Source organism: Scophthalmus maximus, chromosome 22, assembly GCF_022379125.1.
Source record: "Scophthalmus maximus strain ysfricsl-2021 chromosome 22, ASM2237912v1, whole genome shotgun sequence".
NCBI lineage: Eukaryota > Metazoa > Chordata > Actinopteri > Pleuronectiformes > Scophthalmidae > Scophthalmus > Scophthalmus maximus.
In genome coordinates, this window is record NC_061536.1 from 4,422,649 (window position 1) to 4,449,703 (window position 27,055).

The window sequence follows — 27,055 nt, forward strand, 5'->3', positions numbered from 1 at the left end:
TCGCTCCAGTTGGGGACAGAGAGGGAGGAGGAGGGAGGAACCGAGAGGAGACTGCAGATTGAGTCCCACTGGTCGTTTGGAGAGCAGGTAACAAAATGAGCATGCCATCACAAAACGTCTGCATGTGTATTGCGAGTGTGACACTAAACAAAGGACATGAATCCACACGACGCAAACAGTTAGCAAATATTCAAAAATGGGCATGAATAGCCTGTTTTCTCATATTGGAAACTGATGGACTAGAACGGAAAGGTCGTCATGGTGAACTAATAGAAGAATATGAAACGAGACCTTGCTTTTCATGTGACCAAGAGGAATCACTGTGAAGCTTAAGAGGCAGATATTACTTACAGACAATCACTATACTCACATTCGACATGTACCACAGTGTAAGTGAATTTGAATGAGCTTGTATTTGCCAAAGCAGTGATAACACTAGATATTCTCAGCTGCGAGATCCGTAAGGCAGGTCACAGCCCCTATCCTCAGTGGAAACCACGACCTTTAGCCAAGATAAAGAAAACACACCACGGAGTGAGTACGCCGGCTCAACTAAAGAGATATGATATGATCAATGTCAGATCATGACATCCAAAGAAAAATACATCTGAACGTCCATCTGCAGGGCCCAGGAGAGCGCTAAACAAAGGCTCACAGTTCTTGCAGCCAGACTAAGGTGATACAGCCGAGGAGAAGGGGCCAACATGATATATGCCCTGTTCATCACCACACAGTGTTCTCGTGAACTCCCACACTGCAGTGTGGTGAGGTAGAGGAGCAAAACCACAAACTGAACAATTTTGGAGCACGTGAGAGGGAAAAATGTCCTCCCACAAAACCACACACCTGAGAGCAAAATGGACCGGCTCAGTTTCCCAGAACGGAAACCTATCACCATTACTGCGTGGCAGACGACCAACAATACAAGGAATACCATGAAATAGTTTGGCTTTCATGCCAAGAGTTACAGTAGATGAGATGACTGATACAACTCTCATGTCTTTACAGCTGTTTTCAGACATGACATTTTCCGGAGTTTTGCCGTTCACTAATGACGAACGCAGCAGAAGCTTGTCCAAGTCGGATGTGTTCACAACAGCAGGAAAATTTCCGTAACATTCCGCGGCGTCTGAGTAGAACATGCAGGAGGTAGGAGGACGATAATTCAGCTGCAGAAAGCAGAGTTTTTGTTTACAGCACTCAACATGCCCAGTTGCTTGCTGGGAATTCAACGCAGGTTTCCCTGCTGTATTCGCACATGGGCTCACTCTGAAAATTTCCAGAATGTTACTAGGCGGCTGATGGGAAAAGATTGGGAAAATGTCTGGAGCAGCATTTGCGGACATTTGCGTTCTCACATACAGCCCCCCAGGAGAAGTTGGTGAAAATGTGAAAATGTGAAACTTCAGTGCATGTCTGAAAGCAGCATATGTTAAATGTGAAGCTATGGCCAGAACTTGGGTAATTGAGCTTAGCTTGAAGACGAGAAGCAGAGCAAAACCAATAGCCTGGATCTTTCCAAAGTTCAAAAACGACAAGCACAAGCACATCTTAGATCCTTGATCTAGAGAGGTCAAGTCAAAGCCGATACCCCAGGTCACCTGCTGTCGTTGTGTCCACGCGCTGTATATATTACTTAATGACACTGTCCAAACTCCAAGGTGTGTACAGATGCAGCTCCTCCCTACATACTGACACCCTCCCATGATCAGACAGAATGCATAAATAACAGATGAGGAGGAAAACCTAATTAACAATCTGTTCCCTGCAGGGAACAAGAGGATTGAAATAGAGTTACGTAGAGATCGAGGGTGGGGGGGTTTGCATCCCATTTTCAATTATCACTGGCAATAGGTGTCCACGGGGCCTGGAGGCTAGTCTCTCAGCGGTGACTTGCTGACTCACTAAATAGTCAATGTGTGGTTTCGCTTCGAGGGTCAGCCGGAAGCTTGAATTTTGCAAGAATCCTATTTTTGCTGTAGTTGTGGAACGAGGCAGGCACAGAGGCAACAAAGTGGCAGGGGAAGGGCTTCAAAGAGAGAAACACAGGGTCAACAGCAACCACAATTTTGCATGCGCGTAAGCAGGGGAAGTTAGCAGGAAGGGTGCTGTGAAAAATTGATCACAACAGATCAAGGGAATTTGTCCTTTTTTTTTTGTTTGTGAGAAAAGGAGTGTGACTTCATTCTCTGCTCAGGACGCCATCACTTCACTCTTAGTTGTTTGCTACTGTGCTAATGTTTACAAGCTTGTGTATATAGACAACCTTTAAGCATCAACTCTCTGACAAGCATGCAAGTGTAACAGAAACAAATAATATTGGTGACAAACGGAGGCAGACAAATGCACAAAACACCTCCATAACAAAATGTTGTTCAGACCAAAGAAACCGACTGACTTTGAAAATGTTCCAAAACCCTGCTGTTGTTGTGAGGGAGGGCTGCAAGTATTCGCTACACACTACTACAACATTGCATCTGGAGAACTTTTTAAAAATCTGCTCGGGGACACAGTCACCCAGCCTCCAAAAGAACATATACTCCGACCACAAAGACAGGGAGGAGGGTACCGTGGCTCTCAATAAATATATGAAATGGTTGCGTGTTGTGAAGCCTGCACAAAATTGTTTGTGTGTCTGACAACACAAACATCTGATATTAATACAGAAGCCTTCCTCTTGAACATGCAGCTGAGGCACCCTGTCCTCCAAAGAGATAAGAACACCTGAAAGAACAACCTCCCTCAATCCTAAAATGGCACATACAGTAGCTGAAGAGATTCACCTAGAGTAACCTACAGTAAAGTGAATTCCTTTTTTTTTTAGGTGGAGTGAAAGAAAATACTTAAAAGCCAGAGCAGGGTGGAATTCTGTTACAATTGTCTAATTGTTTATCGTCTATTTTCCTGTAGATGGGACCATAATTAAATAAATGAACACCACGCTGTATTGGAGAAGACTTTAAACTGGCGATTGAAACCATAAACTCCTCAGGAAGATGTTTACCAACATTATAAATCAAGTGAGTAGTCGAGTTTTCTCATAGACTTCTGTAGAAACAGAATTCTTTTGGTAACCAGCGAGTCACCCTCTGCTGGTGATTCCAGAGAATACAGGCTTCAGGCACTTTGCTATACACATTGCTTTAGGTTTTAATCACACCGATGTAAAGCTACAGAATAGTTCACAGGTCTTAAGTGGCCCACTAGCTGGCCATGTGCACCGCCTGATGAAAATGGCCTGAGATGGAGAGGGAAGCTGTACGAGTGCCTTGTTGAGAAAATATTGACTTTTAAAAGGTCGATGGGCAGCGACAATGGAAAGGTGGGAGTGAAACAAAGCTTCTCTGTAGGGCATGGAAAACGCATAGCTACAAGGTCACATCAAATTGCAGCAGACTGACAAGCAGCTTTTAGGTAGAGGGCACTGCTGCAATCAGGGTTCAAGCAATAATGGGCAGAGAGTCTAAGAACGAGGGTTGATGCCAATGCAAAGCATGACAGGAATGTGATCAAGGCACCAATGTGTAAAACTACTATGTTCAAACCCCCCCCCCAAAAAAAACAAATGGCACTGAAAACAAAAGTGATACCGCATAAATACACAGCAGCTGCAAGCTGGAGGTAAGTGAATGTGGCTGGTGTTACTGTTGACACTACCACCTCAGGAAGTGTTGACAATGTGCTGCATGGTTGGTTACTAAAGTTTACAGAGAGGCAACAGACAACTTTCGTGCCCCTAGTGGTTACAGTAGGTATTACTGTTTGGTCACTGTTGTAAAGACGCTGCAGCAGCAAGACGCCTGAGAAAGTTGTGAACACCACTTTGGAGATAACGGAGGAGAAGAAAGAAATATGTCCACTGAAGCTCCTTCTTCGTTTTCTGGATCCAACCGCCAACTAGCAGCAGCGTTCGCATCATGGCTCACTCAATGCAGCAGCCTGGCTACTGTCCAAAGCAACAACCAAAAACCCCCCAAATAATCCCAATTTGAACAAAAAACCTTGAGTTACACGTGCGGTTGTATTAATAAGTTGGCTGGTTGCATTACAAACCACAAGTCGTTTATAAAGCCTCTCAAATCCCAGAGCTCTAAACTCTTGTTTCATCTCTTTTTCTATCAAACTCCTTCTTCACCTGCTTTTGTTCCTCCGTCAACAGGATTCTTTTTCTCTTGCAACATTGAGTTGTTTTTGTCAATTCGGCTGTTCCACCATCTGCAATTTCCATCACTGGGGATAATTACTGGGAGAAGAACATTCTCTACCTTGTTTTGGTAACGCTGTAAATCGGGTTGTGCAAGGCTTATATGGGACCAATATAGGCGCAGATGGTGCCTTTTTTTCTGTCGCAATTACACTGTGCAATCAGTTTTATAATCATAATGACAAGTTTAAGCCAAAATGTTGTCTATTTCTGTTTTAATCAAGAAGCTGGTTTGAAACAAAAATAAAAAAAGAAAACAGAAGGAGAACAAAGCACAGTGTTAACATTTTGCTTGTTTCATGTAATAGTCGTATGTTATGGCCATCTCTGCCCTCAGTTTAGGTGTTTGAAAAAACCTTTTTCACCGAAACACAGATGATGTGTTTCTGTCAGATGGCCGTGTGTTGGGAGCAAGGGAAGCTCTTGGCTCTACACACCTCTTCATACAACATTGTGTCTGAGCTTGTACAAGGTGTCGCAGGAGGAGGGAGGACGCCAGCAATGACATGCATCCCTGATCAATCCGTAATCAATACATAAAATGGAGCACTGAGTAGCCCACCTACTGGCACAAATTGCGCACAACTGGAAATCAAAGGGGCCGAGACGTTTCTCCCGCTGGTATTCAACATCTTTTCCTGTTTGCTCAGGAGAGCAATCTCACAAACATATACTTAGAAACAATAAACTTCCAACACACCCAAGTTTTCTGTGGCAGCCTTTCAAATCTGGCTCTAAAGAGGTGTGTCTCAACATTTATGTGGGGGCATTAAAAACATAATTTTACCCTAATGGTTCAGCTGTCTTCCTGCCTCTCTACATCGTATCAGCAGATACCATTCAATCCAAATACTATTCTAGAGCAGAGGGTGTTCACCACAATTGATAAGCAATATGCTTAAAGCTGGAGGCTGCAATCCAAATTTATTTGAAACATGTCAGCAATGTTCTCAAAAATACAGTGGTAGCAACAGGTTTCTATTTGAGATGAGAGGGAGTCCTGCTTTAGACACGTTTCAATAGGCTAAAAGCCTGATAGTAAAAAGTCAAGAAAACTGCTTTGACGTCACAGTCGATGTAATCGAATTGCCAGAGGTCAATGAAAATCAGGTGGGGTTTTTTTCAAAGGAAGAGGAAATAAAAAGCCCCTTAATCAGACATTATTAACATCCAACCTTGTGAGAGAAAAAACACAACGTTCTTCGATCTGCATTTCAAAGAAGACATAGGGTCGTGATTTAAAGGAGTTTCCAAGAGTTGACAACGGACTTAGAATGATGAGTCTGCTCATACTGTACCTGATGCAGCTGTAGTGTTTAAAGGTGCTGGCAGCTTTCTGACATTCCAGACACAACTGGATTGCACCTGGGTAGTCTTCCTCCTACAGAAACAGAGAAGGGAGTTAATCAAAAAAAAAATTGTTTTAAGAAAAAAAACGGGCTTAAAGGTGTAGTATCACATGAACCCATTTTATAAATACAGTTTTAAATGTTGACGCTGGATCATTCAGGATTATGACGGTGATGATTCATTATGAAACAAGAATCTTATTTTAAAAAATGGTGCTTACAGCGGAAAACTAAGGATCACACTCGGTGGTAGTCAAATCCATTCGATGACCTTCACAATAGATTGGTCCCATCGTCTTGTATTTTTGAGTGAGTGAGTGAGTGTGTGCGCGCGTCTGGAGGGGATTACAATACCTCAAGCATCTCGCTGAGTCGTACATCTGTTCTTTGCTGTGAGGGGAAAAATGACAAGAAGAAGACATGAATGCAGCATAAAAATCACCAACAGGCCTCAATATTAAAAGACAACTATTTGAGCATTAGTTACATGAATCCCTGCTCTGACTATGTTGGTAACATGATCAGTTACAGCAAATGAGCTGAGCAAAAACAGGATGTTTTGCTATAATTTAAATATTCCAGAAGAACAGTTGTGATGATGACTGTGGATTATTGTAGAACATGTCACACTGTGTATGACAGTATTTCAGACAGACCTCAGGGTGGATTCTTGGAGTAGCATTCAGAGTCAGATTCCCAAACAAAAATGGTGACTTTCCTCAGGATTATGATGCATGGGATTTATGTTGCACGTCAGAAATTAAACATGAACATGAATCAACTGTAACAGTACAAAAACAACTACGAAAAGTAATACAGAAAGGTATGTTAATCACCTTAAGAAGGTGAGTTTTACTTGATTAATTCAAAGTGTTTGCTCGTAAGCTGTTGTCTGAATTTCATCCCGTTCAAACAGATATGAGTTTCATTCAACAGGCACCACAGTGGATGATGGAACAATCTGTGTAAGGCATGGCAGCCAAGTTGCCAGTTACTAGTTTAGTTTTGAACCAAACCGCAATTACTCCTCTGGCCTTTGTGACCAAAACACTGGTCTCCCTTAACTGCAAAATGAGGTTTTGAACAGAACATGTTTTATTACTTAGGAACACTGTGTGTGTAAATTTTACCAGTGTCTTGATGGTTCTCAGTGACTTCAGCAAGCCTGTCAGCAGTTGTCTTCTCCTCTGATTGGCCAGTAGACCCAGGCTGGCCTCCGTGAATCCCTCCTTTGCCACGCTCAGTTGTCTACACACAAGATGTTACAGCACAGGCACAGTAAAACATCAATACGAGTTCAGATTGTGATGTTTTCCTGACATTTTGAAGTTTGGTACAATAAGGTGGTAGAATAATACACAAGTAGAACTCTCTACTATGTAGGGAACGATCTATAACTGATGTGACTACACCGATCAGCCATAACATTATGCCCACCTGCCTAATGTTGTGTAGGTCCCCCTTTTGCTGCCAAAACAGCTCTGAACAAAGAAATAATATATTGTAGCAAAGAAAGTGTCATGTTTTTGATAGCTACTGTACTTCAAGGGAAGACTGAATCATTTGTCATGGGTGACCATATCAACACAATGAGAATATTTAAAGGGGGGGGCAGCTATGTCAGTTACTGTACGTGAAAACACTTGGTATCCAGATGCGATTTGAATGGGCTATTTGAAGAGCCATTCACTTAAGTGAATAGTTGGTATGTGAAAGAAATCCATTACCTTCTTGCATTAGTGCAAATGACAGCTGCCAGCTGCAGGTTGGTCTGTAGAGCGGTCACTCGCTCCAGTTCCTATGAACAAGGAACAAGGGGTTTGGTAAAAATGACAAAACGACATAAATTACCTTCTTTTTTTTTACATTACATTCATTTAGCAGACGCTTTTGTCCAAAGCAACTTACAATTGTGTAAATAACACTGACCCATTTCAAAATTAATGTTTAAGATCGCTTACTATTTGACAACTGCTGAAATATATACAGTATAAGTATTAAGAAACAGCCCCAAAAAGAATACTCTATTTGGTCTACTGTATACTCTTATAATATCCATAGGACGCCATGATATTATTGTTAAACTGGTTCATTTGCCATGCTGTCAGCGAGATGTATTTTTTTTATAATGCCATTTACTGAGCAAATCACCACTGCACAGACATGAAGAGCAACACTTGCAAACACACACACACACACACACATATCAGAGCACTCTTCTGTGAGATGCATCCTGCTGTGAGCAATTTATGAAGACAGATATCATAGATGAGGCTATTATGGTGAGGCATGTATCATCAGCGCCAACGTGTAACACAGTTCAGGAGACCAATTTTCAAAGAAGAAAATCAGACAAAACCTTCCTTTCTTCAGTGTTGATGTGCAGTGAAAGGATCAGTTCACTTATTATTCCCCTTCAGTGACCTCTGTAGAGAACAAGCACACCCTCAGGAGCCCCTTGCACACCAAGGGCAAATTACATGGCTGTTATGTCTTTTACTTTTCTCATGCTCTTTTCATTTCATTTTGTTGATTAACCAGATGTCAAGCCTGAGGTGGGAGATGGTTGTTGTTTGATTTGTTCTTTCCTTTTTTATGTATCACCACTGTGCGAAAATAAACATTCCAATGATCATCAAAAATGTCATCATAACACTGTCAGACTAAAAAAACTTTTACCAACAGAATTAATTCATTAATTCATTTTCAATGGCAATAAACAACAACAACATCAAAGTGGAACTTCTGCTGTTGGTGAGAGATCACGACCTGGACAAACCCTCATGACAGTTCACAAGGGTAGCTTCAAGAGTCAGGGATTTCTCTGAGTGACATGCATCATGAGAAATACAGTATAAGTCCCTTAAATGAGAAGTAAGCGATTTTGGAGAAAGATTGTTTCTCTGTTGTTGATTTTATTGCCCTGGCCGGGGCTCGAACCCGCAGCCTCGATATGGGAGACAGTCATGTTGTTAACACAAAGTAAATTTATATATGGATCTATCTATCCATCTATCTATCTATCTATCTATCTATCTATCATGGCAGTGATGAAAAGTCAAAGTTGTGAAAGGAACCAATCAGTGAGAAGTATAATAATAGTATTAAGTTGGCAATGGTCAGTAGAGTCAAGAGATGCACTTAAGAGAAAACCAGGTCAAAGAAACATTTCTTTTTTGTGTCAGTGTCAACACACAGGCACTACTGTACACAGCAGTACAGTACACTTAGCCAAAATGCATTCAGTAATACAGCCACTGAGCCGTCGGTCCACTCTGTAGGCTGCAGTAACCTGACAGACAACAGTTCACTGCGCACAGGGGTGCAGCTGGTCAGTGAGATTTTAGGTTAAAGGTTAAAACAAAAGATATGCATGAGGGGGATAAACTTAAAAAAACTGCGTGATTAAGTACAGAAAGGCTGAATACCATTATCTAACACAACAAAAATATCGGTGTACAGTAAGTCTCTATGTACTGTTCACATACACGGAGGTGAACGACTCCTACGACCTCCACGTACACATCTCGGCTGTGGGGACTGAAGGTCGAGGAGGAGGAGGAGCTGTTCAGTCCCAAAGGAAAAGTATTTTCCAAGCTTCTCCATTCAAATTTTCATAAGAGGTCTTTCCTGTGACCCTCCAGCACATCCATTATACACTGGCTCCCTGTTAACTGTCCTACCTTTACACTCCAACGGAGCTTCTACTCAAGCCCTATCCGAGTTGCTTTTGTGTAGTGAGGTGAACGAAAAACTAAGCTGAATGGCATTTAGGACTCACAGCAGTGTTTGTCTCCACATTCACACACATTGTCCAGTTTGAGATCAAAGTACATCCATCCATCCATCCATCTATCTATGTAACCATCCTGCCACATCAATTCCTTGTAAATTTCTGGTCTCCCCCAATGAAAATGCAGTGTAATTGGCAGGTAGGACCACCAAGGTTGGATAAATTACTAACTTACTGCGCCAACTCGCGCTGGTGCAGTATCACTCCGCAAACAGCGACTCAAGCTACGAGTTGGCGCAGTAATTCATGGCCGAAGTACGCTTGAAAAAAAAGGTGCAAACTTAAACGGCTGTCTGGCAGAAAACTGAAGCAGTGAAAAAATACATCCTTTAGCGTACAATTGAATGGATATTTTTTTTAGCTAAGCATTTTACAATGTGGTCCCCTCTGCAACAGTCGGACTCAGACTTCCACTACTTCCACTTCTCCATCAAAAATCGAGAAGGCAGAAAAAAACTATAAAAAATATATACACAGTTCATTAGTAATCAGCAGTTGTAAATTAATTTGTGATAGTGACCTCTGTGTAACCTGCCATGTGAGGAAAGCAGATCAAACTTCTGACCCTTTACAAGTGTTAGCAGCAGCCACGTGTCGCTAGTGGGTAGAAACTGCAATCCACACACGAGAGGTCTTTCACTCCATGGCTGTGAATCACATCAGACACTTAGCGTGCTAAGGCATGACTGTATGTGTCTGCACAGTTTGTGTTCACCGATGTGTTGTTCACAGCAAATGAGCACTAGTGAGAAGTGGCATTGTGCTCCGTGGCTCCGTGTCTCTGCAGCAGGATGTGTCTCTCAGTATATGTTTGATAAGAAGTCACACTGAGGAGATAAGAAGACTTGGGAAAAGAAAAATAGTAGACGTAAAACAGATGAAAAAACCTTATACAGAAGCAGGGATACGGCGCCGAAAACACAGGGCAGTAAGAGGAGCCTTGGGCCACATCCACACCGATATGTTTTAGGTTTCAAATGCATCACTTTTAAAACGTTTACAACTCTGCCATTCGTGTTTGAGCCCCTGAAACTGAGACTTCTGGATCATTTCAGGGGTTGCATACTAGTCCAGACAGACAGAAACTGAGAGTTTGGGAAACGATGAGGCAGACACCTACGTTCCTTCCCGATTGGGTCAAATACAGTATGTACTGTGTGTCACCATTTATTCAGCTGCCTTTCATATTCAAAGGGCAGAATAAATCATATTTACCATGCTGTATACACTAAATACATCTGCAATCAAGAGGCAAGCACCAAGAACATTGTTGACATCTACCCACTGCTTCTTTTATAGTTGTTGTGCTGTCATTATCAGTAAGTGTAAAGTTTCTTGTGTGGATTGACCGCAAAATGAAGCGTCTTTACATAACGTAAGTTTCTAAAGAGATAAAGCAGAGCTCTTTCTTCTCCTCTCACCAGTGTGTGGTGCTTATAGGGGAAACACTGGATGTGGGCTGAGATGAGTCAGTGGAAATGCCGTGAAATCCGATAAGCCCTGCTGTTTTTGTAATCTGCAGTCACATGGCGGGTCATAGAAATAATGATCAATCTACTATTCATAAACTGACCTTCAAATGACTCAACAACTGCAGTAACAACACTGCAATTTCATGACAGACAAAAATTTGTAAAAGCTGACGGTCATCTGTTTTATCTTACCAGGATAAAAGCTTTAATGACTAAATACAAATTTGATGCACTCGACAAAACTTGTACCTAATGAGATTAGTGAATCAAACTATTTTGAAGCTCAGTTAATGCAACGGAAACCCCCATTTAAATGTACACAGTAGAGCTGCAGGAGGGAATCGATTAGTAATCGACTACTAAATTAATCGGCAACTATTTTGATAATCGAATCATCGGTTCAAGTAGTTTTCATGGGGGAAAAAGGGAAAAAGCATATGATTTCAGCTTCTTAAATGTGAATATTTTCGGGTTTCTTTGCTTCTCTATGACAGTAAACTAAATATCTTCGGTGTTTGGACAAACAAAACATTTTTCACCATTTTATGACAGTTAATGGACCAAACAACTAATCGATTAATAGAGAAAATAATCAACAGATGAATCGATTGTTTGTTGCAGCCCTAGTACACAGACATGTTTATCTGCAGAGACACTGATGCTGGCTTCATCTGTTGCACCAGCTTCAGCACCTAGTTTGATTTGATAACAAGAGATGACATCCAAGATTATTAAACCTCCCGAAAAAGAAATTGAGTAATTTCCTCTCCTGTCTATAAGGCGCGGGTGTTCAGCAAATTACTCTTAGCCCACGTTTTTAAGGTTTGAAAAGCAAAGTAAGTTGCTCGAGACTGTATAATGGCTAAGTTAATATAAAGTTAATTAAGGCAATAAAACTGGTTTATTTCAGTTCATAGAAACATCGCTTGGCAATCAACTTTATCAAATTAGTTTTAATTCACAACCTGACCATGTTCTTGATTAAAACTATATTACTGCCCCCTTTCCTTATCCACAGATGGAGTCAAATATCACATTGCCATGGTAACGAATGTTACACCTTAACTGGTTTGTGGGCGGCAACTGACACATGAAATCCACTGAAAAGTTGCCATTCCCAAAAAAAAAGGATGCGATTTGGAATTAATTTCAGCAGCTGAGAAAACACATGAATCTTTAATGTGACCATGAGTTGACCTTGGAGGCTTACCTTGACATAAGCAGGCTGTTTCTCCAGAATGAGATCTGCGACCTTTTTAGAAACCTAGACAGACGGAGAGAGAGCAAAAGTTATGGGAAGTAGAATAATAAAGAAAACCAGAATAGCTGCTTTGCCATCATAAGTCAAGTTGCAGTTTACATCCATGCATATCCAGTCTCATATGTGTAGTAAAGACTTTTCCACCCAAAAGTAGAGAAGACCTTTGAACATAGTTTCAAGGTGGGCACCCAAGATTGGTGTCACCATTTCAGTAAGCAACCGACTGTTTAATATGGTCAAAGTCTCCCTCTCTGTTCCTGAGTTATGGCTATTTTTCCGAACATGAACATCAGAGAACATCATAATTGTACCTTACTAAACGTGTGAATTATTTTTTTTACAACTGTTGCGTTATGACCAAACACATGTTCTGTGAGGTCATACTGACCTTTGACCACCCAACTATAATCAGTTCATTCTGGAGTTTTGCTCGTTCCAAATGTAATGTAATGAAATTCCCTCTGGGGGTTCCTAAAATGTCACAGTCACAAGAATGGGATGGACATGAGGTCACCGTGACCTTGCCCTTTGACCACAAAAATCGAATCCCTTCATCCTTGAGTCCAAGTGAACATTTGTTCCAAATGTGAAGAAATTCCCTCAAGGCCTTCTTGAGATATCATATTCATAAGACTGGGACAGACAGACGGACTTGAAGAACCCAATGCCTCTGGACACGGCTGTCGCCAGGGCAGAGGCACAGGAAGAGAGGAGACATTTCTCAAAAATACATTTTTGATATAACAATCACAGATGTCTGTATCTTATCTCGATATAACCATGGCCTCTTCAGAGGGCTTCCCTCTTGCTCAGTTTCATTTCATTCAATGTCTTTCTCAATCATGTTTCTTTTAGACACGTCCCTGTTCTCTTGGTTCCAATTGTGTTTTCTAAAGTTCTCTCAGCTCCTTTTGTGCCTTTTCCCAACTTGATTCGCAGCTGAGGTGAAACTGTAATTAAAAAAGCAGTATTAAGCACAGTCATGAGATCAGTGTGACCCCTCCCCGGGTATGAGTGGTGCCGACCACTGCTTTTAGTGGAAGTTGAGAGAGCTGATAACAATGAGGGTCAATGGAAAATGGAATGAATCGTAGCCACACTGAAGGACTTACAAACAAGGTCGTACACAAGGTCAACACATTTCCAAAAGGTGAAAGGATTGTGAGCTCTCTGTCTGATTTTGTGTGTACGTTCCATCACATCTTGACATTTAGGGCATTTTCACAACTGGAAGTAAGCTTCATGTCTTTATTACATTGACTAGATTTGATCGCAGGAAGGTTAAGGACATTTGTATTGTCACCAAAGGCTTAATACAATACGTCATTGAGTTGAAACAGACATAACCTTCTCAGTTGCAAATGACAACTTTGCCAGTTGCACAAACAAAACTCTGTTTTACTGAATACAGAATGTTGTTCCATTTCAAGCTTGTGTCATAGTTGGTGTGTACACAGTTTTCAGCTCCGCCACTATTGTCTGGCTGTTGTTCCGTCCAAAAGACAAAGTCGACAGCAGACCCGTCAGACCAAATCCAGCTGCCTTCTTTGTGGAGATCGCTGAGTCCGATCCAGGTGTATCCCTCAGCAGGGTCGAAGTTCTTGATCAGGTATTTGATGAAAGTCTGTTCCTCCCCATTGTGGATAGACACCAGGTTGGCTCCCTCCGAGACACACTGGAGCTCTGCATCAGCCCAGGTCATGTGTGTGGCGACACATGGTTAGTTTTAAGAATTTTCTACGACAAATGTACGTCTTTTCATCATCACCTACGTGGGCTGCGTATGTCCGAACTAAGTCCAAATAAGTGTTTTCATACTGCAAATCAACCGAGCCAGGGTTCACTTTGATCCGGAAGAGACCATCTCTTTTGGTCAGGCAAAATTTTGGTCCATTGGTCCGGACCGTGGTCCGAGGCACCTTTCACAGCTGTTATTTTAGTCTGGACCAGACTGAAAATCAGCGGGTCCGGACCAAAAAAAGGTAGGCATGTAATCGTCCTTAGATGAATTGGCCCATAATAATCTTAACAGTGACCGTGAACACTTTTGGTCAAAATAAAAGTAAAAAAGTTTGTTTAAAATTCCTAATATGTGTGAAGCTCTGAAAGGACTGGATCCTAGATTTACTGATGTAAGTCAATTAAAGCATCCTACAAATCCTCACTGCCCAGTACACATCAACATCTTTCAAACTCTTCAGTCCAAGCTGGCAACGCAGGCTTTCTTCTATAAATTTATAGTCTGGAAACGTGAGTTCAAAGCACTTCCCTAAGTACTATTAAATTCATTTTGCAGTGTGCCCTTACAACAGAACCCCTAACCCCTAACCAACCCTAAAAAATGGGAAATAAAAGAAAAGCATCCTAATTCATGCTCAGAAAAGGGCTAATTTCCGTAACACTTACAAGAAGAAAAAAAATACAATACATGAGCTGAAAATGAATGTGCAGCTCAATATAATGACAAAGGACAAACACTCATCCAGTTAAAACTTACTTTCGCTGACACTCGTGAGCAATCTCTTCTCTCCCATTTTCATTACAGTGCAATTATCTACACTAACACACACACAACACACACACAACACACACACACACACACACACACACACACACACACACACACACACACACACACACACACACACACACACACACACACACACACACACACACACACACACACACACACACACACACACACACACACACACACACAGTTTAGTATTACGATAAGATTGAGTTTATTGAAAGTAGTGAGGAGGTGTTTCTATCTGCTGGCGTGCAGCAGGCGAGGCTGCGAGCGGGGGTTGACATTTCGAAATGTTTTTCCAACTTGAGACCTGAGCAGATGGTGAATGCAACACAATTGAAACTGCTCCTGACAGGGTGTGAGTACCTTAGTGTCTTTTAAAATCAAAATGTATGGGTCAGATGGTCAAAGTGAAAAAAATATTCAACAAATGGAAGAGGTGCAAGAAATTGGACGGGGACGTGGTGGAGAAAAACAAAACGATGAGAAGTCGCATGATAGAGAGCCAAAGACTGACCCACTGAGCCACCTAATAGAAATCCACTGACCTTAGCACAAAACAATAAACTTTTCACGGAGCATTAGAGTCTAAAAATATCATGAAAACCCAGCAGTGAGTAATGAAACCCTCCTCCCTGAGCCACAAGGACAAAGTCACTAGTTCTCTCACAAACACAATATGGAGGCTAATTTTGTAGACACTGGGCTGCAAAGCAAATACTTTGCATGTAATATTAAGCAAATGGAGAAGATGTTGTCCAAAACTAGTGACTGACAATGAACACCACCAACATGATCACGGAAAGACAACCAGTGCATTCTTTTGAAAACACGAGGGGAGTCACAGTAGAAGACGGATGCCTTATGCCCACTACACACTGCAGCCCACACACATTATCCATTGGAAAGAAAAAAGGTAATGAATTGCTGACAGAGACATGTTTGCACAGTATATCTGCAAGGAGACTGTACACTTTAGATATCCAGTATACTGTATGTTAGGTTTATAATCAATGTGTCTGAACAAGAACATGTTTGCTATTTAATGCAAGTGTTCCCCGAGATGTGCGAGACAATTAGAGCCAAAGTAGCTCATACTAATTAGGGTTTTTACAGCAGTGTAATGTATCAAGCAGCTAAGAAATAGAGAAGGTCAGTCTTTCTCATTAAGAAACCAAAGGACAGAGACAGAGTGAACTCAACATTGACACCGCGTCCGCAATAATGCACGTATTTTTCGATGGGGATATTTTCCACTGCGTTTTTAGAGAAAATTCTGTCCACACAACCTGCATTTTACAAAATATCTCCGTCCAGACGAGAACAAAAAGAAAACTACTAAAAACGCTCAAAGAAAGCTTTCAGAGCCAGAAGGTGGCGATAAAGTCTACCTCAATGATACGTGAAATACCAGAGAAGAACATTCTGAGCATGCCTAGTGATCCTATTCTCCTTCGGCGGTAGTATCTTTATTTGACACCTGTTTCATCACTTTAATTCATCCAACATCAACTGCGAGGCAGACACGTGGTGCAGTAACTTTAATTGCAAACTTGTAATTAGACCTAGCAGTGCTAACCAAACATCGAGAAACCAGTATGTATAGCCACCGTTGTTGTTCTTGTTGCGTCTATGAAGCATGTTCTTTACACAAAGCAACAGTGGGCATCAGCGAAGTGAGCTGTGACATCTTCGTTACCTAAACACTTGGCATGTACCAACGGAAATCATAATCTGCACTTTACAAGGGTTTTTTAAAAAATGTTGCTCAAAGCTCTATTTACATGTGGATGAGAGGCCCAAACGCAGAGGAAAATGTTTGTTTCTTAATTGCAAAATGAAAACGTTTGAAAAATCTATTTCAAATCTTCGATACCTCTACAAAGGTTCGCTGTCGCAGTTTCACATTCTGTCAGATTGACCACTGAATGGGGAGTTGGGGCTTTTCCCTGCTCCTCAAAATACCCCTGCACTCGGGCTTAGAAGCAGCGTCTGTATCTCACTTTTTTTTCATAAAATTATGTGACCTCTGATGTTCCGTTTTCACTCACATCCTCTACGTTTAACTTCCTCTGCACAGCGGGACGTCGCCTCAGCCTGAGAGGAATCTGGCAGGGCTTAGGCAAAGGTTGCATAAGCAGTGCTAACTTTGAAAAAAACTGAGCGGAGGGAGAGAATTCATCACTGCTGCAGAAGGGATAGTCATCGCTAGCTTTTATTGGTATAAGTATAAGTTTCATTAAAAATGTAATATGTTCATCCATGTTATTAATACCACCTCCTCCGACATCTCCGCATCATACGTTCATAAATAGAAAGTCCCTTGAAGAAGCGGCCCCAAAAATATACTAAGCACTATGTATGTACTTAATTATGATCATGTGTAGGTAAATTGTTGGTCCTCACATTTTAAGGGTGTATTTTAAGATTTAGAGGGTTAAAACTATAATCAGGATTCATAGGTTAAATGTTAATGATAACGTTTGATCAGCCTTTGCATTACATAAACAACACAGCTCACAAAAACAATTAGAGGTATGACACAGGCATGTGTGTTCAAATTAATTAAGCCTTCCTTGCATTTGTGTTTAAGTGGGGATTATGGCAACCACACACAACCAAACCATCTCTGAACCCTGACATTTTTCGTACAGGCCGAAGTCTCGCTGCGCGAAAAAAAAGGCAATTAGCCTTGACACGAGTCTCTGCCAGGCGTGTCTGTCTGAGATGCCAATTAAGCTCGGACACTGTGGCAGAGAAACCGGTCAGTTGTTCCCCTTCCCCCCAGAGCAGAAAACCCTGATCGACCCGGTAGAAGATTCAGGCAGAGAGGAGAAGAAGAAAAGGGAAGCATGGCAGATATTTAATATCAATGTAATGAATGTGCCAGTTCACTCACTCACTCACTCACTCACACACTCACACACTCACACACTCACACACACACACACACACACACAGAGGGCGCCTCGTGGTGAGGAGTGAAAGCACTATTATCGTGTCTTGAATCTATTTCACAGACTGAGGTCTACGTGTCTTTGTAGGCTCGTGTGTGTGTGTTTGGGCGAATCGATGTGTTACTGCCCACCTGGAGAGAATAACTTTCCATCAGCAGCAGCAGGAGATCCACACTACTATGATAACATCTACACAATCATCATGTATGACTTCACAATACAATAAGGAATTTTAAAACAAATGGTATAGCTTAGTGGGTTACACTGCTGACTTTGGTACAGACGGTCAGGATTTGATTCCAGGTCATCCCAGTGCTCTATTAGCATATTTCAAACTTTCTCCCGTTTTTCATTCGTGATGAATAAAATAACACTGATTTGAACTTTACATTGAACCAAATCAAAGCTAATAAATCAGTTACTCAGGCTCCCTGTTATGGCTACAGGGCTGTTTGTGCTTATCCACGGAATTCTATTTTTTTTTAAAGATTTTATTTAACTTTATTTAATAAAAAAGTGTCACCTAGGTATATGGTTTCACAGGCGTAATCTCCACCTCTTGGTGAACTTCTGAAAGTTTCCAACGGATGGAATGAGTAGGTAAGACTTTGAACTTGAAAACATGAACTGAACATTATATTTTCATGCATGGATTTTTTTTGTTAAATTTTTTTGTTGACGATTCATTTTCAAAACAGATTAATAATTGCATGTTCGCATTTTATTTATCACAAAATTTTACTTTATTACAGATTTTAAAAACTGTTGATTGATTGTCACTCTGACAAACCAATGTAACACCACTTGTCGAGGATGAGAGCTTGAATCTAAAATCTAAATTAGGACTGGAATCTCTGCCACACAGTTTTATGCTTCGGCCAAGTCAAGTAGAGGGAAACAAATGATTTTGCAGAACATTATGTTATCTCAGTGAAGCTGACCTTTGACCTGTTGGATATAACCACTGCACCGTTTTATCCTATATGACAGGTGTGTGAAATTTTGTCATTAGCTTGTGCTTTTTTGGATTTATGAAAACGTATCAGTGTCACAATGTCACAGTGATGCTGACATTTGACCAACAAAATCTGAGTGTGAATCTGAGTATAAAGAAAAATCCCTCAAGGCGGTTTTGACATTTTACATTCAAGGGGTCACAGTGACCTTGACTTTTGACAACCAAGAGTTCATCCTTGAGTCCAATTGAAAGTTTGTACAAATGTATGAGAAATTCTCTCATGGCGTTCCTGAGATACCACGTTCACAAGAATGGGACAGATGGACGGACCAACCGGGACGGACAACCTGAAAACATATTTGCCACAACTGTCACCAGTGCAGACACATAACAAGAAAAAATAAATTGCTTGAAAAAATAAACATAAACAAATCAAAAGAGGGATATACTGAAGATATTAAACAAACACCTCAGGGGCAATGGGGTAGACAAACAGGTAGATGTTTTGCTCATATAGATTTTGGATTGCAGGTTTGCATTAATAAGCATTCTGTGGATTTTCAGATTGAAAGCACACTGGACCAAATGGTTATCCCCACGAGGTGCCTGCATGCTCACAGCCAGAAAAAGAGAAAGATGAAGAGAGAGAGGGAAGGTTTGTGCAAGAATGTTTGTGTACATATAAAAGGAGGGGATGTGTAGGAAGAGAAGTATTTTTAAAGAAAAAAAAAACAGGGATTAAATGAGGTGTGGAGGAAAAAAACAGAAAAAAACAAAACTAGAGCTGAGGGAGAAATGGAGACAGGCAGGTATGTGAAAGTACAGAAGCCTGTCACGAAGAAGGGTAAGTGGGCAAAATCTGCACTAGACTGTGGGGATTGAGGGAGAAGAGGGGGGAATAGGCGTTTTTTTATAAATGGAGTTTGTTGACAGGCTGGCTCTCCAGGCTTGAAACAGCGAGTATCTGACTGACCTCAGAATGACGGCCACTGTGGAAATGGGTCCTGCTGTGGCCGCAGGAGGAAAATAATCACGACATGTCGTGTTGTCAAAGCTCCTCTTTGTCATTCACAACATCTCCAACCCTCAGTGTTGTTAAGCCAGAGGAGCACGTTCGGCCAATGACTCCGAACGACTAAGTGCTCCACTGAGCGCCACAGGGGGTCTTTCCTTCCTGTGGCCAATCAGCTTAGAAATTCCTCCCCTTCACGCACATCTCCATCTGAACTCTGCTGGTGAACTACTGCTTAGTCACTGTTGACCAACATTTACAAGTTTCTTTCAGTGTATTACAGCTATTACTGTTGACTTACTGTTAATCTACTTTGCACATTCACATTTGTTGCACTTTTGTGAAATCTTTTCATTACAACATTTTGCAGATTTACACTTACACTTTTCTATTCACCTACTGTCTATTTAACATCATCACCACTATTTTTTGGTGCTTTCTCTTTACTAGCCTAGTGTTGAGTAATTTAAGTTTTTTTTTTGTAATTCTGATTCACTGACATCACAAGAGTCTGCTGTGGTTGGTGGCTGTTGGTCACCACCACATAAAAATCTATACATTTGGGGCTGTTGATGCTCCTGTGGAGCCACGCGTACACTCCACTTGGGGTGGATCACTGACCGTTGTCAGGCAGGCGTACGAGATCTTTGGACTGCTTGGCCAAATGTAAGAGCAATGTGACACATTTCCATGAGATAATGGAGCAAACGCAGACATTCAAAGCTTTTATCTAAATGAAAATGGGCTTTTCCGGTATTATTTTTCGGATATATATCAGAGTTTCGTAATATGTAAGCCAGTGTAGGGTTTTAAGCAATTATCATACTTTCATTTTTCAGAAAATCTACTTGAGGTGAAATTGTTTCATCAACAGAGGTTCCCATGGTTTTTATTAATTCCTTGATAAATTATTCTAAAATGAGCAACTGGCAGGTGTAGAGTAGGGTAGATTTTATTTGCTCATGACTGATAAAATATGTCCCCTAAAGAAAAAACACTACAGTTATTCCAGCAACTCTCATCCACGATACATATGTGGAGCACACAACAAAAAAAACTAAGACTGAACCATTAACAACAAAATTGATAAAAGGACATTCACTAGCCTTTTCTGTCACTTCCAACCATATAACTGTATATTATGTACTTCATCTGCATATAGTGTTTTGGCTCATTAGAACGTGAATGAATAAAAGTCCTAAAAGTGTTGTGGATGAAATAACAGCTTAGATGTCAGCAAATCAATTTCCATGACAACTGGGCTACTTCCATTAAGATGAAGACAGTGTGATACAATCACAAGTGGGCCTTGAGTTTTTTTGAGTGAATGAAGAGAAAGAGAGAGAGATAGAGAGAGAGTGAGAGGGGTACGTACTGCTGCCTGTTGTCTCTTCAGTTTGTCTCGATACTCCTCCAGCTCCTGCAGGTTCAGCTCAGGTGGGAGTTTCTATAATCACACACAAAGACAAAAACACACAGCCTCACTTTCTGTTTACAATATATCCTCCTACACTGGTGAAGGCACCCAAGACTTTTTGCAGACACATCCACAAACACAGTCTGCAAGACACTGCTGCTTACATGCATGGTGAAAGTCCTTGCAAGGTGTGAGTCAGATAATAAATTACAACTACGGCAAAATCCAAGTTATGGTGCTCAGGGATTTCATTTATTCCTTTAAGAAGGCAATTTTTCACTCCTGACAATCTTAATTTGACTCTTTCTCCAGAACAAAAAGATTATGCTCTGTAAAGACAATGCCAGATCTAAAGTCATATTAGTCAAGAAGGTAGAGGACGTTATTTAGTAAACAGCAAACAAACTCTGCTAGGAGAAGAAGATATTACAAATCCACGGCCCAAAGGATGATAGGTAATTACTTTCCCCTTGACTGAGAGTCTCATTTCAGATGGTGTAGCAAAACCAAGATAAATCTAATGAGATTTCACACCCTTCTTCTGTTGAACGGATGCAATCCATCAATCCGGACGTCAACAGTGTGCATGCAGCTCAGCAGAAGTGTAAGAGGCAGCAGCTCAGGTGAGAGAGAGCTTTAACTCTGCCAGTCAGATGAGGTTCAGAGCGCAGGAAACCATATTTATTCATATTAGAAATGCAATACTGTTGTTATCGGAATTACTGAAATGTGGTGGGTTTGCTGGAGTTATCATTTCTCCGAGAGGGGGCGTGTTAACCTGGAGAGTGAGTCTGTTGTCGTCATTTTACAGGTGAGTGGCACTCGTTCATACAGTGAGTGTCTGACCTCCAGTTCGTGCTGCACCATGTCGAAGGAGTCGTTGGAGAAGTAGACCTCCTCGATGCTGTTGATGATCTCCTGCTCCGCCTGGGGGTCGATGGACTGTTCCCTCATCTCCCGCAACTCCTCCTGAAAGAGGGCGATACGGACGGAGAGAGAAAAGACGGCGACAAAAAGAGAAAGAGAATTAAAAAATGTTGTTGTAGTGTGCACGTTAGAGAGTTGAAATACAAAGGAGCAAAATTTTTCTAAAACAGAGAATTTTGATCATTTCAAAACTTATGGAAAAAAGGACTAATTAAACAACAAGAAAAAATAAAAATAAAAACAGAGAAAAGGAGAAATTTGCATTAAAAAAAGAAAAAAGGAGAAGGGATGTGATGGGAAAGAATGTTAAGGGAGAAGGATAGAGGGACAAAAGGTATAGAGGAGTTTAAGGGTGAAGGTCAGAAGAGGACAGAATAAATGAGTATGAGAACAAAGGGCAAGAAGCGAGAAAGAAGAAGTGTGTGATGGGAAAGAAGTGGAGGAGAAAGCATTAATCATGGGGTTTGCCAGAAGATTGCAGCTTGTTTCGTTGGACAGCTATCATGGGGGATAACAGGCAGCCTTCAGAGGAGGGGGTGGGAAAAACGGATGACCAAAAGAATTCAACCGAGATTCCCCTTCAAAGCTTCTCTGAGAAACATTTCAGCCGTATTGATTAACATGCTGTGCATCCATCAATCTTCATTGCTGTAGTGAGTCTTATGGATAAAGGGGTTTTAAACCCACATCCCCTCCTGGCTGCCTTAATGAGCGGAGATACAGTCACAGAAGCAAGAAAGTGGTGATTTATGTTAGCAGTATACTCAGCAGCTTAAGTTAAAGAGGAACAAAGCTAAAGATTGCCAGAGATTGTCCATGTAAGAGGCAATCATAACAACCGGAAAAGTTCCCCTAACATTCAGGTTATGGTTGGTGTCCGGGTAGAGCCCGAGGTCGCTCGACCGTGAAGTCTTGTGGAAAATTTTCCTGCTGTATTCTCAACTTGGCTCACTTGGAAAATTTCCGGAAAATTTTACCAGGGGGCTGACAGGAAAAGTGTCTGCAAAATGTCTGGAACAACATTCGTGGACATTTGTATTATCACATACAACCCCTCTGAAAAAGTTAAGGAAAATGTCCGGTGGACTTCAGTGCATGTCTGGAAGCAGCTTTAGTTTAGCATACTGGCATTCTAACCTTTGTTAATTAGCACTAAGCAGACAGTATAGCTGAAGCTGAAGGGAATGTCATTAGCTGGGTATGATTTTAGTCATAAGCTAAAGCTAAAGTATTGGACAAAATGAAATGTCATAACCAAACGTGGATCAGTGAAAGTCCCCTCCCTCCTCGTCTTGAGGGGAGATCCAGCCAATAATTGTTGAGATATTTCAGTTTGGACCGTGGTGGTGCAGGGACCCTGTGCCATCCCTAGACCCCCATACTAGCCATACTGCTAGTATGGCTCAATATGAATATACTGTATAAAGATAGATTAATGCTATATATTACATTCAAATATGACCTCCTACACAATCTTAAGTAGGTGATGTCACTTCATCCTCTGACTGGTTTTGCTTTATTCAAGCTGAGTCTTACTTCTTGCTTTTGTGGGATCAATAAGTCTCCGGCATAATAAATTATAATGGCACTATAAATAGACTACGGGCTTAGCAAGGAAGTGAACCAAGATAGAAGTGGAATTATGGGATGAATGCAATCTATATACACCCCCTATATGCAAACCACCCACAGACACGTATAAAAATCTTTCACAGGGATCCCTCAACACATTATCTCATATAGACCTCATGCGATAGCAGAAACTGATCAAAAACCTTGTTACACACCTGCCTAGGCACAGATATTCTCCCAGCTACTATCAGCGAGAGGCATGTGCAGCGAGGCGATGGAGTGTGCCACCCATGGAGTGTGCGTCTTGCTGAGTGACATTTATACGTGAAAAATGCTGCTGTGAGCAATTTTAAATGTTCACAGTGGAACTGAGCTTCGTTTAATTCTATTACACAAACGGAATCTCCTTTTGTGCCACGTTTGAAACGTATACTCGGCGATTAAGATGAACATAAAGCATTAAAACATGTTTCAATGTAAGTGTTTGCATGTGCGAAAGCATCTGCAATGCACAGACCTCCAAGCAACTGCGAGTGTGTGTGTGTGTGTGTGTGTGTGTGTGTGTGTTGCCATGTTAGAATCAGGTAACGGAGTGAGCAGGAGCCGTGAAGGGAAATGTGTGGGTGAGTACGTGAGATTGGAAAGGAGGGGTAGAGGTAGGAGGTAGGAGATCACGCTCCATGCCATCAAAAGGGTGGGTAGGAAATCAGCTCAAATGAGAGGAAAAGCCAAAGGAGAGGTGGGGGAGGAGGGGGAGACGGGCGAGGCGGATGACTCATTGGCAGCAAAAGTTAAAGCAGAAAGAAAAAGACGGCGGAATGACAGAAACAACAGACAATGATGAGTCTCTCCCGTGACGCCGCAGGATGGCGAGAGCAATTCACCTCTCCTGTGTCCCCGTATTTCTCTATTCTCTCCTTCTTGCCTGACTCGCCCACCCCAAGTCTAAACATCTTTAAGCGAATGACTCATTGAGAGGATACCTTGGGAAAATAATTGCCTTCCTGGCAGCCACTGCACAAGTATCAAAAGAATAATAAAAAAAAAGGAAACAGACGCCCCTGTGCCCCACATGTGAAACCCAACATCAGCTGCTGAGACGCTTTGATCACATTTTACTTTGAAGGATGAGGGACAAACACCCCCCCCCCCCCCCCCCCCCTTTCCACAAATTAATGCAATTCTCATAGCGTTGCGGAAGTTAGAAATCTATTTGCATCCAAAGTGCGGGATGTTTAACAAGCCTTATTAAAGAATCAAATCAGATATTCATCTACAGTGCGTACTGAACGTGGAAAATTAAGCACGGGACCAAAAAAAAAAGGTGCTATACAACAGAGGACCCTGACGAAACAAAAGAATGAATAAACAAGAGGAGATTCATGGAAAAATCCTGCGAGACACGGGGAGAAAAAGATGGTGGGATGTGGTGAGCGAGACAATGGCCAATTATTTCCACTGTGGAGCCATTCATTAGATGAACAAATCAAAACCTCCTTATTGTAACAAGCGCTGAATATGTATGCCAAGCCTTACTGCGTGTACACGCTCATCTGCTCCTAAACAAGGTTTTTAGTGCAGTTGTTCCACCAGACAGAATGACAACAGCAATACCCAAGCTCCAACAGCGCTGTCAGCTGACGGGTTAACAGATAACATTATTGAATTTTCACTGGGAGGTATATGATTATTAAAACTTTTTATTTAGCTCTGTCTTTTACTGAGGGAAAGGCCCAGGTACACTGTATCTGTGATGTCGTGCAGACATTTTGTAAGGAGTGCATAATCAGGCCATTGGAAACATATTTAGACAATAGCTCGTCTGAGAAACAAACACAAATGTACCCTAAGACCGTAACAAATGTGAGGTGTCAAACTGAACTGTGTTCCCCTTCAAAACAAAAAGAGAACTAATGTTAGATAATCAAACAGTCTTTAGCCTCAGTCCCCATCTTCAGATACACGTTGCCCTCTGGAGGCACAGTCAATCGCATTAGCCCTCAGGAATTTCAGGAAATAGTGCAACGTTGATCAGGAGGAGACGCATTCAGCCCTTGTAAATGAATGCTGTTTGTGAACAGAGTGCTTTTCACTCGCAGATAATCTGTAAAGAGTAAACTGATGGTGGCCCCTGCTGGAAGGAAAATGTAACTGCATGAGAAGCCTGCAGAACAACTTAATGTTCCTCACATTTTCCCCCCACTTGCTTCAAAGTAAAAAAAAAAAAAAAAATTAGAGACATTACAACATTTATGTAACTGCTTGTTTGGACAGTCAATAATTAGACCACATATATTCAATTTGCTTAGTATATGACAAAGAGAAGCCAGAACCAAACCACTTTTGATATTTTTTTTAAAGACTGAAACAATGACTCAATTGATATCATTTTGCTGTCAATCACCTCATTTGACAGTCAACTAGTCATTTTAGCTCTACTTGTGCCAGAATTCCACAAAATCTGTGGGAAAACAGTTGATTAACTTGTGAATTTCATACTGTCTTCCAGTTAAGTGCGAAGGATATGAAGTTGTGTTGATTCGATCCCTGCTTTAGCACACAACATAAGATGGGAATGATGGAAGCCATTACAGGCTCCACTGGGTTGAAGCGATCCAGTGAGATAACGCACCGGAGCAACTACGAAGTAAATCCTGAAAACTGACTCGGACGGGGCTTAGAACAGAAAGGATTGGAAAGGTTGGTTTGTTTGATTTAGTGTGGACCCACAAAGCAGCTTATGCCTTCTCAGCAACCCAGGGAGATTAACAAAAGGAGAAAAAATATCAAAGTGGTCAAAAATAGCTTAAAGCCTTTTGGAGTTATCTAAATAAAGGAAAATAAGAGTTTAAAAAAATCTTCCAATGCAGTGATTTATTTAAAGGTTTCGGTGCAAATGAGGGTTTTTTTCTGAGACATGAAAAATACCTTTTTTTATCTCAATCTTGGGAATGATACCAGATAAAGACAAACTTTTATTAAAATTCAAGTCCATGGCTCATTGCCCAGATTTACATGTAAATGTGTAGAGGACATTTACGACACAGCAGCAGGTGAACTGGGGGCATCAGATGTTCTTGGGGAGACTTATTTCCCCTGAGGGTAAACTGTTGCTAAAGCCGAGAATCGGACTTCTTTATGAACACACAGCCCGGCCCAAGATCGGCGAAAGCAACTCAATCAAATGTTCTACTTCAGCAGCAACAACAGTACATCAAAACAAAAAGAGCCTTCAACATTTTGCACCAGTCGTCTGAATTTCATTAACCTCTGTAATTACCCAAATAGAGCAAACAGGCACATCTGTTGGATGAGCTGCCTCGACCATACCTTTTTGTTCTTAGAGTCAGACCACAGCCCGACAGTCGAGGATTTGAAAGACGTCTAAACAGCACAAAGCAAACTAGACACCTTGAAAAGGTGCAAAGCATCAGCTTGTTGTTTGCCTGCCATAACAAAGATAGTTTAAAGATGTCATATAGGGCATAAATATTAATTAGGAACGGAATCAAATGATGAATCGACGGTGAAAAAAACTGCTCCGGAGGAACAGTCACTGTTGCACAGTTTTTCCTGCAGATTTTGATGACCACCAGAGAA

General features: G+C 41.3%; 1 protein-coding gene across 2 annotated transcripts in view; it reads right to left on the reverse strand.

Moving 5' to 3' along the window:
• Positions 1-27,055, reverse strand: part of vps50 (VPS50 EARP/GARPII complex subunit) — a 100,850-nt gene that overhangs the window by 68,420 nt on the left and 5,375 nt on the right. For both annotated transcript variants that reach the window (XM_035620587.2, XM_035620586.2), the window contains exons 3-9: positions 21,803-21,925; positions 20,915-20,986; positions 12,029-12,082; positions 7,281-7,351; positions 6,684-6,801; positions 5,908-5,943; positions 5,503-5,585 (exon numbers count right to left, since the gene is read on the reverse strand). In XM_035620587.2, coding sequence (XP_035476480.1) covers positions 5,503-5,585; positions 5,908-5,943; positions 6,684-6,801; positions 7,281-7,351; positions 12,029-12,082; positions 20,915-20,986; positions 21,803-21,925 — 557 coding nt within the window. The remainder of the gene's footprint in view (positions 1-5,502; positions 5,586-5,907; positions 5,944-6,683; positions 6,802-7,280; positions 7,352-12,028; positions 12,083-20,914; positions 20,987-21,802; positions 21,926-27,055) is intronic.